General features: G+C 40.9%; 1 protein-coding gene across 5 annotated transcripts; it reads right to left on the bottom strand.

Annotated features, from left to right (window-relative positions):
• Window positions 1–660: 660 nt before the first annotated feature.
• dync1li2 (dynein, cytoplasmic 1, light intermediate chain 2) lies at window positions 661–18,075 on the bottom strand. Of its 5 annotated transcripts, none has more exons than XM_071519690.1 (13): window positions 17,964–18,075; window positions 16,474–16,547; window positions 16,050–16,166; window positions 15,697–15,927; window positions 10,496–10,659; window positions 8,622–8,715; window positions 8,252–8,387; window positions 7,507–7,618; window positions 7,266–7,325; window positions 6,425–6,469; window positions 6,195–6,312; window positions 4,667–4,795; window positions 661–3,699 (listed from the first exon to the last, which is right to left on the bottom strand). In XM_071519690.1, the coding sequence occupies exons 1-13, from the start codon at window positions 18,047–18,049 to the stop codon at window positions 3,587–3,589; spliced, it is 1,479 nt and encodes a 492-aa protein (XP_071375791.1). In that variant the 5' UTR covers window positions 18,050–18,075; the 3' UTR covers window positions 661–3,586. The 5 variants fall into 5 exon arrangements, with proteins under 5 accessions (XP_071375791.1, XP_071375793.1, XP_071375792.1 ...); XM_071519692.1 differs by having other exon boundaries at window positions 661–3,694; XM_071519691.1 differs by having other exon boundaries at window positions 6,195–6,309.
• Between the last annotated feature and the right edge of the window lie 171 nt (window positions 18,076–18,246).

Here is an 18,246-nt window from a genome sequence, read left to right as displayed (position 1 = left end):
AAGACATAGAGGTCAAAGTCAACCAAAGTCAGGATTCTTGGTTTTATTGAAGCCAGGTCGGACAGACATTTTCCTTATCTTTGTCGGCAAAAGAAGCTAGATTCCACATGGCAGCTTAGAGGCTACAGAATTGTGTTAAAGTCATACAATCAAATTTCTGAATTCGTTTAGGACACAAAATGCAGCCAGCCATGTGGTTACAATGTCTTGATATCCTGAATAAAAAGGACTGGAAGCAGAAGCTTATAGTCTCCTATAGATGTATATTCTCAATAGGGATTGAAGGCAATTCACTTAAGATGTAAAGAGGCAGTCACTTTCAACTGAAGTTTGAGTAAAAAATTACAACTTCTGTTTGTTATCAATCTTGGGAGCAATATCCAATCTTTACAAAGAGCAAGTGCAAATTTGAAACCAAGCAGCATGAGAGCACTTCATTCCACTCAGCAGAAATGCCAATTTTCATGAGTGTGGTCATGTTTCATCAAGATCAAGTCAGTGTAGTAGGTCAGGTTAAAGAGCTAACTTGACATTACAATATTCTATTACCAAAACTGTATCTGGGCAAAACCATATTTGTCAACAATAACAAAAAAAATGTCTCAAGAGGAAGTAAACACATAACCAAGGGGTACTTTACATGGGCAGAAAGGACAAGCCTGAAAAACAACGGGCATTTATTTGGTTTATCTGGATATTTCCCAGAAGACATCCCAAACAACATCCCTAGCAAAAGGTGTAATGACAATGATTTCCAGAGGATCGATATTAAAGTCACAATATTACCAGGAGAGCAGGGTTATTACAGTTGATTCTGAACAGTTAACCACCGGGGGGCACCTTCTGTTACTTAAGCAGCAAATGCAGATAAATAATGCATTTTTAATGTGTAGGTAAACTTCTAAGAGCAGTTTATTACTAAATGTTTTAAAAGGCAAGGCAGGAAGAAAAATATGCATTCTGTATCTTTAACTGTAGCAACAGGGAATCGATACAAGTGTCCAAGGGAAAGTGCTTATTTCAACATGTGGCGGTCCCGCTCCTGGCTGTTCTAGTATTGTGCTTCATCCGTTTCAGCAACAGATCTCAGGTGCACATTCCGCCCAATCACAATAAACAATAAGAGCTTCATTTTGATCGAAAGAAAATCCAAAGCTGCTGTAGCATTATTATCTTTTTTTTTTTTTTGACAACAAATTAGATCATGCAAAATTAAAGTAGACTCTGCACACCAGCGTGGTCTTGTGGTTATTCCCTTACAGAGCAAAAAAACAAAAAAAACAGAAAAACAATGAAGTTGAACCCTACTTGCATTGTCAAGCAGAATGTGTTCACAGAGCGGCTTAGAGAATCAACTCTGCCAAAATACGACCCCAGTCCTTTCCTTTGACACCTGAAAACACCAGATATGCTTAAGTACGGCATTTTTACCATTTTACTTAAATATCTAACTTCATATGTTCTAAGATATATGGGGTGCAGGCAAGTTTACAGACGGGCCTAAAGTTTGGAATGCTTTCTCCATGCAAGGACAGGAGAAAAATGGCCACTTGCTAATCATATGGGTGACTACCAACTATACAAGCAGAAAATACTGACAATTTGCATCTTTGGTTCCATGTTCCAATTTACTCCAGTTTTCCTTTTTTGCTATTGTTTTTTTTTTTTTTAACAGCAAATAGCTGCTCTCTTCACGTTTGCCATTGAATCTGTGAAAGTTGCTGAGCTGCTGTATCCATAGGATTAAGTCGGGCCTTACATATAGATTTGAGAATAACCTACACTTAATTCACTTTGATTAGACTATGGTAAGTGTGTCATGAAACCATAAATAACATTACAGATAATTTGATATGGTACAGTAAGATAATGGTTATAATTAAAAATGAACAGGAAAAAAAAAAAATAAACAATTAAGCAACCGCTTAAGGACACAAAGGCTGATTAATCAACTAAGAGCAATCCTGTATAAAGGCAGGGTGCCCAGAGTGACACATTTTTAACTGTACATTGAAGGCAAAAGTCAACATTTTAAATGGGCACTGAAAAGACCACAAACAAAAACATTTGACTGGACAAATAGGTTTCCTACAGGGATGCGTTTCTACAGCTACATCATGTAGAAATTGGGAATGTTTTAACTGACATGCCAAGTACAGTGTGGATAAAAACATTTGCAACCAAAAAAGGACAGTGCTGTCAAACATTGGAGGATATGGGTAACTCATTTGTTCGGACCGTAGCAAATCATTTTCTGTGTTTTGGCCGCAAAGAAAGTGGTTTACACCACATTAAGTGTTCGTTTAGGGGACCCCAATGCTGTTAACGTGTGGTTTCTTCTAAATATCAGCAGCCTTTACAGTTTATGAAGGCATTCACTCTATTGCTCTACTGAACATTGTCAACTAGGCCACAGAAATTTTATTTCTGAAAGATTACAGACCACAGGCTTGTTGTACAAAAAGAAAAATGTAAAACGAAATAAATTATTTGGATGACAAGAAATGGACAAAAATCTTTAACCAATGGTGCTACAGTGCATTTCCTCTTATGTAGACAGGCACCTCTACTATGACACAAACAGCTAACTGTGCGAGGCACTTGGGAGTTATAGTAGGAAAGATGCTGCCCAACCCCCTCCCCAAACATACAAACAAACACCTGTAGCCAAAAGAAGCGCTTCTGTTGCAAACTCTACGCCTGTCAAATCCCAACCAGTCTTGTTTAGTCAAAGAACTTCTCTTCAGAATTTGGATAGAAGAATTGCATTTTGTACAAAATCAAACCTAAACTTGAATAGCAATTTTTGTATTTATATTTACAGAATCCTTCGAGATGACTAGGGCCCACATAGTGTGGCGCAGATGGTATGGTATGCTATCAGCTATCTAGATTTGTCATATTAGTGTCATGACGTCAGTGGCATTTTAACATGTTATGTGATATAGCTGAATGTTTCTTTAAACCAATAAATGGTGCAGAGAAAAATAAAATAAAAAGGAGGAACTTTTGTATAAATACATCAGTATCATATCCAACATTTTTTACATACTACATATGCTTGCAAGTATTTTAATTATTTTCCTCAATGAATATATTTAGAGTTTAAATATCTTTCCAATCACAACCAATTTCCTTCCATGAGATTAGCTGAACCAGAGGCCACAGGAGCAGTATATTTCCACTCTTTAAGCTCATGAAGAGGGGGAGTTTTACCCCAACAAGTGGGGGGCCTGCAGCCCAGGGCATTTGGCTGGCTCCCAAGAGTGTGCACACTTTGCCTTAAACTGACATCCCTCGCAAAATAACGTTTACAGTGGAAGAGAGGACAGAAACAAAGCCAAGCCATCAAAGCTCAACATCTCATAAAACACCTCCACCTCTGTCATCTCTCTTCCCATCTCACCAAAACACCAAAATATCTGATAGCATCTGAAACTCATTTTGGCGAAGCCACTGTGTGTGCTGACTGATATAGACATTGGGAATTTGGTCAATTTAACTGTTTTTTATGCTCATCATGTACATGTTTGTGTATTTTTCCAGAGTATTAACGCAGTGGACAATGCAGCTGTTTTTGTTGCCTTCACGCTTCGTTCTCTGTCGGTGGTGGTATGTTGTTAGCTGAAACCATGGAGTCCGGTTTGCGAGTCATCCTGTCCAACTCAGCCTGGACATCAGTCAAACCCGGCTTCTGCCCTTGGAAAAAACAGGAGACAAAAAGCCAGAAAGTAATCTCCTGTAGCTTCTGTGTGTGCGTCCATAAATAACAGAGTGCTACAGCCAGCAAGCGGATGGATGGGGGTTGGATGGTGATGTGGTCCCATGCTAGAGATTGGCGGCACGCTGCCATGGTTAACACACATGCGAAACCAATCATAAGACAAAGAGAACATGTATTCATGCATTATCCTTTCAGTTGGGGTTTAACAGAGATGTTAACACTGCCCAGGGCTGGAACAAAAAAGACATGTCAGTGGGCTCAGACAAAAAGACGAGTTAATGCAGTGTTTCCCTCATCCATTGATTGCGTACACTCAGCTATTGCACATATTTGCTCCAACCCAAAACTGACACGGCAGAATTAAACAAACCATGTTCTGGAGCTGAAATAAGACTGCTAACATGCAAAACAGCTGAGGTTACTCAAGAAACAGTTTGAAAAACACCAGGTAAAGAAATCAGTTAAAACGGCATGGCGAGCAAGAGAGCAGGGAAATGTGATGTGTGGAGTGAGATTAGTTTTGTGGGGGGTTTGTGACTGCCATCTCTGTAGTCACATGACACATGAACATGGAGGTTCGGTGCATACAGGCCTGTCACCAGCTCCTCCAGATGTCAGAAGGTCAGAGGGGGTCAAAAAGGACAACTCCTCCTTTTCTCCTTTATTACTTTCTCTCTCAGGCTGTAGAGATAAACCTCCAGACAACAGCATGGTCCACGGCCATTATCAACAACAGGCCCCCGTTTCTAACTCTTCCTGTGTGCATGTAACCCAGGCCCTGACACAGATCTAGATGCATAGGATGGGTAGAACTAACAATAAGCTTTTAGAACGGTTGATGAAAGGGCAACTGCTAACTTTCAAAGAAGAGGTTTGAGAAATAGGAAGGCTGTTGTTTCCACAGAGAGCGGAGGTAAGAGCATTTGGGGTCAGGGGCTGTACCTGTTTTCTTGGCGGACCCTTGCACTCCACTTCCAACTGCTCCAGCTCCTGGGCTCCCTGGGGATCCAGTCTTTTTACTCAGCAGACTGTTGAAGAAGTTAGCCAGCACTCCCTCGTTGGCGGCTGCCCCTGTAGGAGAAACACAGGCCTTGTGTGACTCACAAAAATGTGTCTTAAGAAATAAACATTGAGTTGCTCAGAATAGCAAGCAGAGTATATTCAAAAATAACTTTAAAGGTCGTACAGATGAATTTGGACTTGTTCACAGACCCCTTTTCCCCTCGAATCAGACAGTTCTGCCCCAACTGACCAATAAGACACTAACATTAGCCTATTGTAGCTTTTAAGCTATCTTGCTATCTTAATAATGCATATTCCTTTCAAATAACTGCAAAAACTGAACTGAATCTACACACACAAATGTTTATCTAGTTTGTACCCTTGCACAATGTGCTTGTTAGTACATTAATAGACTACTGAGCACATTAATAGAGCATTAATAGATTATCATACTGTTATGACCAGCAGCTTGTAGTGTTTCATCTATTCCAAATTAGCAGCCTGGAACATCTTAAATTACTTCTTTTCAAAGCTGGATCTGGTTTCATTTACCACATATCATCACTTCCATCATTATCAAGTGGTGGTGCAAGGCATCCTGTGCATTCCAGTGAGCTCTGGGGTGCACTGTAATTTTGCTCATGTTAAGAAAATCTCAAAATGTCCAATACTACTGCTTATTGTGTTTACTGGCATTCTTCTATGATAATACGAAGCTCTGTTTGAGAAATTTTCAAGCCATAAATAATTTGGGGTTCACTGGAACTTGATGTCGATACATCACTAACTTCAGTGAAACAACAACAAAGTTGAGAAACACTTAATCTACTGGTAAAGTTGTTATACAACATAACGCAGTGTAGCATAGAGTGCTTTCTTTTTTTGGTTCTGGTTTGCTTTCACCAAGGCTCAACTGTCTAAAGATTTTCCTTCTGAGTATCCAGTTATGTCTCTGCTGACAGCATCACAACTCCAATAGGGGCAAGGGTTAACAGGCTTCCATTAAATCTGGTTAAACAATTTCTATTTAAGCTGGAATGCACTAGCCCCCCTGCTGTACTTAATGATGGAGAAAATGTCAATATTTCTGCCCAGGCAAGGCCGGCCCAGGAGGCGTGCAGGAATTCATTGTTATGGGAATTACTTTAATAGTTACCTCTTGGGGGCAGTGTTGCAGCAGTCAAACACAAGCACATTGGGAAAAAGGTGCCAACAGCAAAACTGCGGCAACAACTAGGGTGGATTTTTAACTAAGTCATCATTAAACAAACCAGCTCTCATCTACTACTAATTTTCAGGGGTCCAAACACAGTGTCAATAAACGTTGACATTAATAGAGGATCTAGAAGTCAGTCAGTCAGAAAGTACAGCACAGTAGAGAACAAGTTAGGCAGCATTAGAGCACATGTTCTTTCATGCTCAGATATGAAAACTAAAAGGAAACTTTGAGCAGTCCTAGAGCTCCTACCCTTCATGTTAGGGTCAGGCTTTTTGACAGCAGTCATTGGTGAGCCACTGGCCACGTTGGGTTGGCCGGCACGACCCGAAGGCCTGGGGGAACCTGAGGCTGTCCGTCCTGGAGACTCCTGGACACAGAAAACAGAGGGAGAGTGGGGTCAAAACAAATGGCTGGGATGGCATGCCATATAGAACATCCATCACAAAGATTCTCAGTTTGAGGGATGTTAAGACACTTACTGTTGCTCCTCTTGTTGGCGTGGCTGGTTGCTTAGCTAGCAAAGACTGTAGAGGGAAAAAGTTACACAGAAAAGTGAATGGATTTATTCAGTTTGAATACATTTGGCCAACTTGGATACTCTAAACTAAAAACAAAATTAGGATTGCATTTGAATTTTAAGGACACTCATGTCACCCACAGGCATTTATATCTTTTTTTAATCCATTTCAGGTTACAATAGGCTGCATAATGTATGCAAGCTAAAAGATGACGCTGTCTCATCAACATTTGAAAGCAAAACCTACATTATGGAAAGCATAGAACCAAGGCTGTAATTATAAGAGAACCGTGGCTATAGCATAGTCAGGCCTTAGTGTAAGGCCCAGCTATGAGGACTGTCGCTACTGTAACATTACAACTACTTGCAATCTTTCATTTCAATGAAATCTGGGACTTGGAAGTCCCAGATGTTGGACTTTACCACCAACACATGACTGCAGTAAGAGTTATGGCTAGAGAACAAAAATTGTCTAACTGCAGAAATCCCACTTCCAGATCACCACAAAAATGTAATAAACGAATCCTTGGGTCAAGGGCTATCTCTAAATTTCAGCAAAATCGATTCATAACTTTTGGAGATATCTTGCTAACAAACAAAAAGGGGTGAAAACAACCTTCTTCCAAGTTAACTGGCAGAGGTAATAGCCTAATTTTGGTAGCATGAGAAAACTTGGGTCCTCATCAGTGTTGTAGTAGTATTTGTGGGGGAGTGCGCTACATGACATGGAATTCAAAATGTGACTGGTATCCCTGGCAGCATAACATACTGTACAAAAGCAAGAATGTCAACATGACACATACCTGTTGCTTCATCAGGAATACCTGCTCATCCTCTGCATTTATCTCTTTGTCATGAACAAGCTGTAATGAGGAGCATCAAGGGATGACAGAGCCATCGGGAAAAAGAGAAGCAGGCAGGATATCAATGGCAACAAGGAGTGATATGGTAATATGGTGATATGGTAATTGTACGTGGTTATTTGATGGCACCGTGCCATTAAGTTCAACACATCTTGTCAGCATTTTCTTGTGCCACCCTTACCTTCCTTATTGGAGGCTGTATGATGAAATCTTCAAACGGATCATCAGGTCTGACTGTTGTAAAGTTTTCATGCAAAATCCCAATTTTCTTCTCATTATCCCATCCAGATGGACTGAGAGGGGGAAGAGAGAGTTCACTTAAGTGAGGTGATTTAAATGCTGTTGTATATAGACAAAAATTCCTGCTAGTTATGAAGAGTATTTAGAGTATTTCCACAAAACTGAAATGAGAACTGAGTTTATGATGTGTCAATCTGATTGCGTTGGCAACCATAATAGCTAAAAGGTCAAATTATGGCAGTCTCATTTGAGACGGTTGCCAAAAAACAAAGAAGCAGTGATGAAATCTGATTGCAGTCAAACATATTTTTATAATCACACACAGAGCTCTGTATACAAATGACTTTGGAAACAAGCTCCCAACACAGCTCCCCAACACAGCACTTCAAGCTTTCTAAAGATACTTTTTAAATATTATCCCCAGTGCAGGGTGAAAATTCAACCTTTCACAGTAGCAGATGTTTGCAAGAAGAGTGCAGAAAGAAGAGATTTAGTGCAGTTTTAAAAACAAACTTCCAATAGATATGATTTGTTTGTATTTTTTTGCCTGCATCATCTCTTTAGGCGTACCTCATAGGCGTAACTTAGGCGTACCTCAACTCAAATGTACGTTTCACTTGTTTAATTTGTGAAGAAAGTACAACACAAATCAAAAGGCTCTGGGAGCTGGCAAGGGCTTCACTTACATGAACACTGCATCCTTCTCCACCACTAAGGCAGGTGTGGTGAACTGGAAGTCATACATTTTATGCACTATATATTTGTAAAGCAGATCCATGTTCTTCTCCTCTTTCACTGAGGTGTAGATCAAGCCAGCTCCATCTGTTTGGTTGGGTTAAGGCAGCAACAGTTGGAGCAGGGACAGGGATATAAGGGATGAGGGTTTCAGGAAAGTATATATGTGTCCACCAAGAGGTATTAAATTTGTACAATAAGCAGATATCAGGGTACAAGAGAAGTATTTTTGGTTTGCTTCCAACACAAGGGGTTAGCGATAGGCTAAGGATGGGAGTTTGATACCAATATAATCAAATCGGCATATTAGAAGAAGGATACACTGTAAGCAGAATTGCCTGATGTGGGACTGGATGAAATCGAAGTGCTCCTCCCTGTAGTCATGCTCCTTCTCTAATACGCCGACTGCGTCACACTGGAGGAAAAAAAAAAGCGAAAAAGAGAAAAAGGTACACAATCATTACAGATGACACATAAACTCAGGCCTCTGTTCTAGTGGGTGGTATGAATAAGAATAGCAACATCTCAAGCTAACATTGCTCTCTGCCTCCTCATCCTTTCCATCTGAGCCCAAACAACTCTCTTCTACTTCCTCTTCTTCTCCCTTCGGTCTTGTCAAATCCTTTATTCGTCTTTATTGTCCATCTCCGCCTGCCCTACCCTTTTCTTTTATTGCCACTTCCTTTTCTCCCTTTTACGCTCCTAAAAGGAACAACAAAGCAGTAAAACTCAGGCAACAGGACCCCACCCTGTCTCTCGCACGTTTGCAATTCCTCATGCTGAGCACAAGGGGGAGAGGGTTGACAACATGCACACCAGCTTGGTATGACTCAGGGAGCGCCAAGCAGCCACTTCCTCAAATTAAACATGGCCATGTCAGACAGCAGGGCCTGGTTAAATATGCAGGATGCAGCCATCAAATATAAATACTCCTGCTGCTTTGTCCTATGGAATTGATATAAACTTTCAAAATAGTGGGAACTGAAGAGATCCTCCAGTGTAGATTGACAAAATAATAAACCCTGTATCTCTATTATTACTCAGCAGAATCAGTGGCATGTGCTCCATTATTCAGGTATAGCAACAGCATCAAACACAAGCCATTCTACATTTTCTAAATCTCTATTCTGGGACATGGTGACATTATATTTGACCAATTCTTGAGAATTCAGGCAGCATAATTTCGTATTTCAAGAAACAAATTGCAAGCTTGCAAATTTGGAAATGTGTATTATTTTATAGTTTCTTTTTAACTTAATTTGATTAATTCATCACGTGACTGGTACATTTACATTTTACATTACCCTGGTAAAATTGACAACACAAACAGGATAGTGAAGAGACTTCAAAATTCTTAGTTGTCAAGGCATTTGATAATAGCAAATAAAGGTTTGGATGATTATTACTTTATTCAGCAAAGATGAATATTTGTTTTCGGGCTCTCCACAAGGGCAAGACAGAGGCACTGAAGATGAAAAAAGCACATTCACCGTTTCCTAGTCACAACTAGCATGTGAAGCTCTGCTGATGGCTACACTGTGTTCTTCAGCACTAGCCTTTGCCTAGAGGGCTAACTAGCAAGTATAATGCCGGCCTTTCATCAGAGACGGGACACTGCCGCACAGGCGAAAGAACACCATAATACTGAAGACAACACATAAGACCATGGCTGAATGGGAAATGGACAGAGTCTACGTAGGCAGATGCTCTGAGACCCAACGTTTTTGTTCCATTTACAAATTTACCAACTATATGGTCTAGGGAAAAATTAATAGGGGCAGCAGGGTAGTGTTGTGAGACCGGCCTTCAACAGGAGTACCCAGGTTCAAGCTCACACGTTGGCCCAGCATCCGCCCTGCTGCTCTATAATTGACCCTGCACTCTTGAGCTCCCTGTTGAGGGGGGTAAGTGAAAAGCGTTTCCTTACGAGGATCAATAAAGTATCACATCAGAATCACTTTATTATTATCATCCATTTTGGTTCTTCGTTCAGAGGGTTTTAGGATTAGCTCAAAGAACCTTCAAGATCCCCTGGCCCAGACACTAGTACTTCTGAAAGGATTACATTGATTCGAAAAACCTCTGATAGGATAGATAGTGAGACTTAGGCTGTAGGAGAAAACCCACACTCTCCCTCTCTCTCTCTCTCTCTCTCTCTCTCTTTCTCTCTCTCTTCGGCTGTAGGAAACACTTACCTTTGTGCAAACTATTAGCACTGGAATGCCCAGGTTGTGTGTGAGTGTGTTCTCCCCAAGTGGTAGCACAACGGCCTCATCTTCTCCTGCTGTCGGGGCCCGTCTCTGTGGGGAGGCCGGGGTCGCGTCCTCCGGTTCTGCGTACTCTTGGAACGCCTTCACCACTAGTGGACAGACAGGGGGGAGAGATAGACAGGGCACCAGACCATTAGTTTACTCAAGTACTCAAGAGCCCCATTTAAAATGCTGATAAATTGTGTTCCCAGTGTCCTCACCTGCTACACCCTTTCTCTATTCTGAACAGCCATGCTTAGTCTCCATCTCTCATTCTCTTTAAAAGCCCTAGCCCACCCAAACAATTATCCTCAACCCAGGTCTGCAGGAATGTGTTCAAATGTAACAGCAGCCACTGCAAGTTCATTGCACCTAAAACAAACCAAAACCTCAACTCAACACAAACAACAGTTAGCCTGGGCAACCTGTTGTCTCTATCAGACTATTTATGTCACAGTGTCTGAGGCTTCCTGCGTCAGACTATGCCTCTGAGATTAGGCCATAGGCCAAAACAAATGAATTGCAGTGGGTACATTACAATATATACTTGTGTTCAGCACAATGACGTAATTGTTTAAAGGTTTACATATTTTAAAGCCAGGCAGAGGTGAATGTACTACAACAAAAGTTAGCACTGTTTACTGTAATAATCCACATTTCAGTGGAAAAAAATGTATTGCAAAAATTATATGATGTATATCAACTGTTACATAATCACACTCGGGTGAATGGTAGTAAAAGAGAAATATGGCATTCTACATTTTCCTGTTGTGCTGCCCCAGCTGTGCAGACTTTTACATATCAGCTGCTGTGTGAGGTGGAGAGATTTTAGACGCAGGAAGCTATGGCCTACTTCCTCAGGAGCCTCGGGAATGCAGCTGGGGACGGCCCACAAAGCCAGATTGACTACCCGGTTTTACCCCTTGTACTACCAAGAGTGAGCCAACTCCTGCACTCTCCAACGTGGGAATTAGTGTATAGGGAGTGAACCAGTGTAAGCAATTTAAAAAGGGAATCCCTATTGGATTCAGGATTACACAAATCCAGTGCTTCTGAACGATGGCCAACGATAAGATGGAGTGTGCAAACTTGGGCACAAGGGTAAAATGCCAATCTTACCCTGTCCAAAAGGAAGGCGCATCTGACTGTAGAGCGGGCTTTTTTTCCATCCAAAGTTCATATACAGAGGACGTCTGAACTTAATTTGACAAAAATGATTTGGCTTCCCCCACTGTGAACTGTGAGTGGTTGGTGGGAAAAATCAGACTGAGGTTTGGTCAGACTATCATCTGATCCTCTCCAGTAAACAGAGCTGAAGCTACCGGGGGGGGGGGGGGGGGGGGGTCTGCTGAGCCTTGACATGGCAGACAACTGAGAGATTTATTGACTGACACACCACAGACAAGATGAATGCATAATGTCAACAGGAAGATAAGCCTGAAGATTAGGAAAGAAAATTCTGAAAAGGTTCAGGAGATGCAACAGGAGTGTAGGATGTAGAGAGACCGTCTTAATTGGAGGTCTCTAGTTCAAGCCACCCATGTCAGCAAGCATCCGGGGAGCGAGTGAAAACTGTTTTCCTACAGGGAACAATAAAGTATTAGGCCTACACATTGATATTTGCATGTTGGTCATAAATACTTAAGGTGAGAATACATGTTTGTAAACTTTACTGGTAATTGCAATAGTTAATTATGAAAAGATGTAAGGGAGGGCAGTTCAGGCTATAATATACTGGGTGTTTCAAAGGTATGTATACATTTTATATACATTATCAATAGCCACTGTATTATTAAATATTGTTCCTGTTTCCAGGTACGCCTATTATTTACAGACAACTGAATGTTGACTTTTTTTGGTAATATTACTAAATAAGTAAAAATGACTACTTTTGTACCACTTGGTTATTCATTATTATCACAAACTGTATATGTATTTTTGAAATAAACGACCGGCCTCTTAATACATGATTTCTACCACTTTTGGGCAATGGTGCACAGTGTCAATTTCTCACCTTTATGCATTACACAGAAAGAGCAACTGGCAGCTAAACCAATTCTAACCATGAATTATACGATTTATTATTCATTTATGCTTAATGTTGATTTAAATCTTGCAGCCCTCCACAGGAAAGTCAGAGCTCAGGGAAAATTGCAGAACAGCAGCCTTGGAACTAGTAGGGATTCAGTGTCTTGTGCAAGGACAATTCAGCAGGGCAGATGCTTGCAGACACCGGGCTTGAAGCCTACTTACTATGCGACCCTGCTGCCCCAACATCATTATGTATTTGGTATTTTGCAATGCATTTATTGTTTATTTGAACTTAGTAAAATTTCTCCACAACTAACAGTCACTGCACCTGTCCCCTTACCTTGTGTATTCTGCCTAAGCCATATGTTCTGTTATGTTTACTGAGACTTCTAGGGAATGTCATGGGTACTAATAACGTTTAATCAAATATCATTCTTTAAAATGGGAAACGGTCACTAAACAAGTGCTGACGGTCTCAAAGGTCTCAAGTTTCATCTAGATATGAATTTCAGTAGGACAGTAACAAGCTATATGTCACAGTATTGAATTGCAATACTTCATACACAGCAAAACATTTAGAACTTCAGTATTTTTTGTATTCTATTATTGCTGCAGTGGCAAACTAATTTCTGTCAACAGAGAGGCAAAGTAACAGAGAAAGTGACTTTGCCCACTTAAGGTCTATATCTGTTCCACAAACAAAGGTGGGGTCAAGCAGCACTGATACTACTCAGTCCATTACTAAACAATCCTTTCTCTACATTGAATACCTTTAAAGTACTGTCAGACATTAAGTTAAAGTTAGCTAATTGTATTCAAAATCAATCTCAAGAACACTGTAGTCATATCAACCAAAAAAGCTGTTGCTAGCAAAAGTAGGTGCTAACTAAAATGCTAGCTTTTGTAGTTGCTTGAATGTTATTAGTGGTCTAGCCTGAGGCCTAATTTTTAAAGGAACTGACTGTCAAATAAACAGACTGGTCTAAGTGAAGATTGCAACACAAATCCAACACATTAAATCAGTCTTAAATTGGTGACTAGTTTATGCAACTGTCCACAGGTCTAGCATGGCCAATACACAGATTTTCTACAGCTGCTAGGCAACTCGTTTCCTTGAATTTCAGTGAAATGGGCCTTGAGCCAAAGCAAAATAGCCATGATGTAAGCCTACACACCATTCCAACATTACTAAGGCTGGCAAAGGAATTCCCATTTTGTCACAAGTCACAGCAGTCACAAAGTGAAAATTTATTAATTTCAATGTGTGATCCAGCAATAGCTTGATCCTGTAATTTGACTTGAGGAAACTCCAGTAGACAGCCTGCTCCAGTTACAGCACAGCCAGAGTCAGAAGGTCCAGCCCACAGACTGAATTCAGACCAACTCAGTTTACGTCCCTTCCTTTCCCTGACGCTACTGTCAGAGGGGAGGGAACCATGATGCAAGAAGCCTGCAAGACTGCCTGGACAAAAGCCACTCACATACTTCTCACTCAGTCTCTCTCTCTCTCTCTGCCCATGTCTGTGTGTCTTTCTCTATCTCCGTCTCCCGCTCTCTCACACACACACATTTTGGCTTGGTCTCACCAATCTGCCATGTACACTGATGACATCATAACTGACATGCTGGAAGATGCTTTAGTTGGATGAAATGCCTCGGCTAAATTGAAAAGCTGACCACATCCATGGGTGGGGTCAAAAACAAGTTTGGCTATGGAGAGAAAGCAGGAGTAGCCCTAAAAAATCTGGCCAACAGCTGTCAAAATCAAGCCTTAAAAACTGATCAAAGTATCAGCGAGGCCTCAAGTAAAAATTCTTCCAACATCCACTCGGAGGTTATTGCAAATTTGCAATTGTAATGATTAATCAAGCCTACAGCACTTAGTGTACAAGGTATAATTTATACATTTTTAAATTTTCCATCCACACCATCTTTCTTTTCCAATGCAATGTATAGGCTAAATCAGTATTTCAGTTATGCTCAACTACCACTATTTCAACTGAAAAATACAATAAAGGCATCTTGAAATGTAGACACATTCAAAATAGATTAATTCTAGCCATTTACAGGCTTTGCAATCTACAATGTGCTTAGTTGTCATCACTTGGCTCCCAACTTCCCTTTCCTGTCATCGCACATTAGCCAGTAGGCCTAGGCTACATTTCACCTTGTATAGGCAAGTTACACAGAGGTAAGAACATTTCTAACAGAGCTGAATATTTCTAATAGACCTGATCAAACCAATACATCCCCTCTCATTAAACAACTAGATTTTTCTGTGATAAGTAATTTCAGACTTGCAAGAGCAGCAGTAGCAAGCAACCTCTGGAGACAGACAAGCCTTTTCTATAAAATCCCTGCAGGCAAAACTAACTTGTTGGAAAAGCAAGACTCTTTCTGAGCACAAAAGACCAGTTCATAAGCCAGAGATGATCATTTCTAAAATTAACAGGAGCGCAGCATCTGAGTGCATCACAGCCATTGATCTGCAGAACTTGCCTGCAGTCACAACACGCAGCTGAGGATCATGGGCCTCTCTGATGATGACCTAGAAACATCCGTGACAATGTGTAATGTTATACGGTTCTTGCTTGCCTTCCACGCTATGCAGTGACCAAGCTCCCCTTCCTTTTCTATGAGCAGCCACTCAGCGAAGAGTCCAGCTTTTATTATGTAACCCTCCCCTTGCCGACACCGTGGGATGCTCCAGGCTCTTTTTCGGAACACTTTTAAAGAGGCATCTGCTTTTATCCCTTTCTTGAGCTATCCAAATCAACTATGTTTGGGCGTCATAATTCCATACATATCTCTCAGCACACAAATTCCCCCAAAAATAATCACCTCATTACAATTTTATGAGATGGTCTGCCTTAACGAACTAAAGAATTGCTTAGATTTACATCAGTCCCAGCTGTGTATGCAAGAAGCAGATACCAGTATATTCAGTTTGATTTATTATGATGTTCATTATAACGTAGCCAACTGCTCACTTGAAGGGATGAGCTGGCTAGTTATTAACTATAAATAGCTTTACACCAGACCTATAAAATAGGTGGCCCATGGTTCTGAATGGCTGGCTAGGACCAACTACAATTCTACTGTTACTCTTTACTTACTCTTCTGCTCCATTTCTCTCATCTCCTCAGGAGGGATCTTGAGCTTGTCCACATGGTCACGTAGCACGCTGGCCCACTTCTGTAGTGACTCCATTATGGTCCAGGGCCGCGACATATCCGCAACAAACACAGCTAGACTGTCAGCTAGTGACTGAGCCGATACAGCAAACTTAAGTAGGCCTTTGTGGTATAGGTCCCCATCCAGGATCCACACATTACAACGGGTAAGGTCTGCAATGGAAAAGAAAAGAGTAATAATACAAGTGCAATCCTTCACTGCTTCAAACTATCATTGTTTTCTAAAGGCTAATGTAGTACTAAGCTAACAAAAGAGCTATGACAGCTAAACTCACCATCTCTGTCCTCATCATGGACATTTAAGTACAGATACTCCAACCCCCTCCCTTTCTTGTTGTGATCAGATCCTTGAAGTTTTGCCATGACCGTCGTCTTTCCTGATCCATCCTCACCTGGAAGATATTTTAAGCATCAACTTCAATACAAATGTTATGCTATTGTAATACAAATTTGTACCATGTTCATAGGCTGGTAAAGCCTGGATATGATACAACATATGCCAAGCGGCCATTAAACCAACCACTGCCAATTCAACAAAACATCTTTACAGTCTTTACATTACAGTCATTACATCTCAAGTGTAATAACTACTCAACATGTTCTCATGACTGTCATACTTTGGTAGGTCGCAGCACCTCACATTAGTTTTTCTTGTCAACAGCATGCACTTTCATGACTGTGGCTTCAAGTTATACTTACCAAATACCAGTATATTTTTTCCCGATGGCAACTTCGAATTTGAACGAGTTGAAACTTCACTCAGTATTGAGGACCTGCAGAGAGTAACAAGCCACATATCCAAGTATTAAATAAACAGACAGATGGATAACATTACACAGCTAGATAGCTTGATAGATAACATGGATAACAGCATCCTGTATTCTCCTGAGAATCACCGCATCGTGCTTCTCTGCTTCAAACAACAGATCAGATCAATTCCCTAAAGACTTGACCAAAGGTTTGCTGATGGTTGACCGGTGTGTGTCCCAGATTCAATGCAAGTCCTTTGTGTTCTGTTACTTTAATACTGATGAAGGTATGATGACTAATAGAGACAGATGGGTTATGTAGAATTGTTTGGTTTCTGTTTATAAAAATGTGTAAGTTAATAGAATACTCAGTAGCCTAGTTACTGATTTGATTGTTTTGATTCAATTATAACCTTTGGAATAATTTATGTATTTTGTTTCTCTTTATTGTTGTAGCACACACCCACCCACATATGGCCAAGCCTTCGTCTTCATTAAACACATCACCACAGTGGTTAAAATTACCCTACCATGTCCTGCCTCCCTACTTAAGATCTACTTGCCTCTGTTCACCTCTACATCAGTCATCTTTACCTTATGGCCAGCGGCCCTTACTTTAACCAGTCAGTCCATTTACAATATTTACCACAATGAAATCTAGGGCGTTAGTGTGACAGTCAAGTGGCAAACTGACAGCTCCGTGTTTCCCCAACATTAGACTGCTGCTGCAACTGTAATTTGGCAGCTAACGTTACATGACTATTAAACATAAAGCTTGTGCAGAAGATAATTCCCTCTTTTAGCTGGGTCAGTGATATGTCTACGACAACACAAAAAACAGGAAATAATAGTCATGAATAGGGAATCTCCATTTATACCAGAAACAAATTATTTTCTGAATCCATGAAACCTGACATCTTACAGTTACTGAAAATTATTAACCCTGTTGATTCGCACTAATGCCTTACATTTATGCTAGCTGCATTTCTAGCTACATAACTTAACGTTAGTTGGTTCTGGCATTAGCTTGTTATCGTTGACGTTACCGTTAGCCGGTTGTATGCTGCACAAGAGCTAAGTAGTTAGCTGTTAACTTGACATAAAGGGTGTCAAAGCCGGCGTTATTATGAATGGTTATCTCCATTTGACAACTTAATACAAATACCGTACACCCGACCACTAAGCTAATATTAGTAAAAGTCGCTGGTGGTCAACATTAGCTACAATGTAGCTAGTCAGTGATAGTCTGGTTAGCTGACGATAGCTGAGATGCTAACGAAACTAGCAGGCTCACCGCACTGCTTCAGTTTGCTGCCACTGCTAGCCGGGCCGGTTTTTGATGGAGAGCAACCGGCAGTGACAAAGCAGAACGGTAACGTTTGTAGCTTTTCCTGAATGATCTCGGCAGGCACAAAGTTGTTAAAGAATAGTTCAACTTGCCAAAGGCTTTGTCCTTCTTCGTCTTCGTTGTTATTGTCGCCTGCCCCGGCTGCGCCCAGGAGCTGTTTCTCCAGAACGGGAGCCATCTTCTCTTTCTACAACCACAAAGGCAAGGCCCTACTTGGGCGCCCCTAGGACCTCCTTCATGAAGCGTGCGTTAGATTCATTGTCTGCTACGTCGCGCCGGCAGCAGGGGTGCACCTCTGCACATTAGACTGTGACTAATCGCAATGGACGCATTCTGTTGTTGGTCGTTTTAATAACCTCGGTTTATTTGTGAAAA

The sequence above is a fragment of the Centroberyx affinis genome, unplaced genomic scaffold (assembly GCF_046629955.1).
Source record: "Centroberyx affinis isolate AG114_WGS23_722 - 3 ecotype Tasmania unplaced genomic scaffold, CSIRO-AGI_Caff_v1 ptg000722l_1, whole genome shotgun sequence".
Classification (NCBI taxonomy): Eukaryota; Metazoa; Chordata; class Actinopteri; order Beryciformes; family Berycidae; genus Centroberyx; species Centroberyx affinis.
This window is presented reverse-complemented; position numbering and strand designations above follow the sequence as displayed.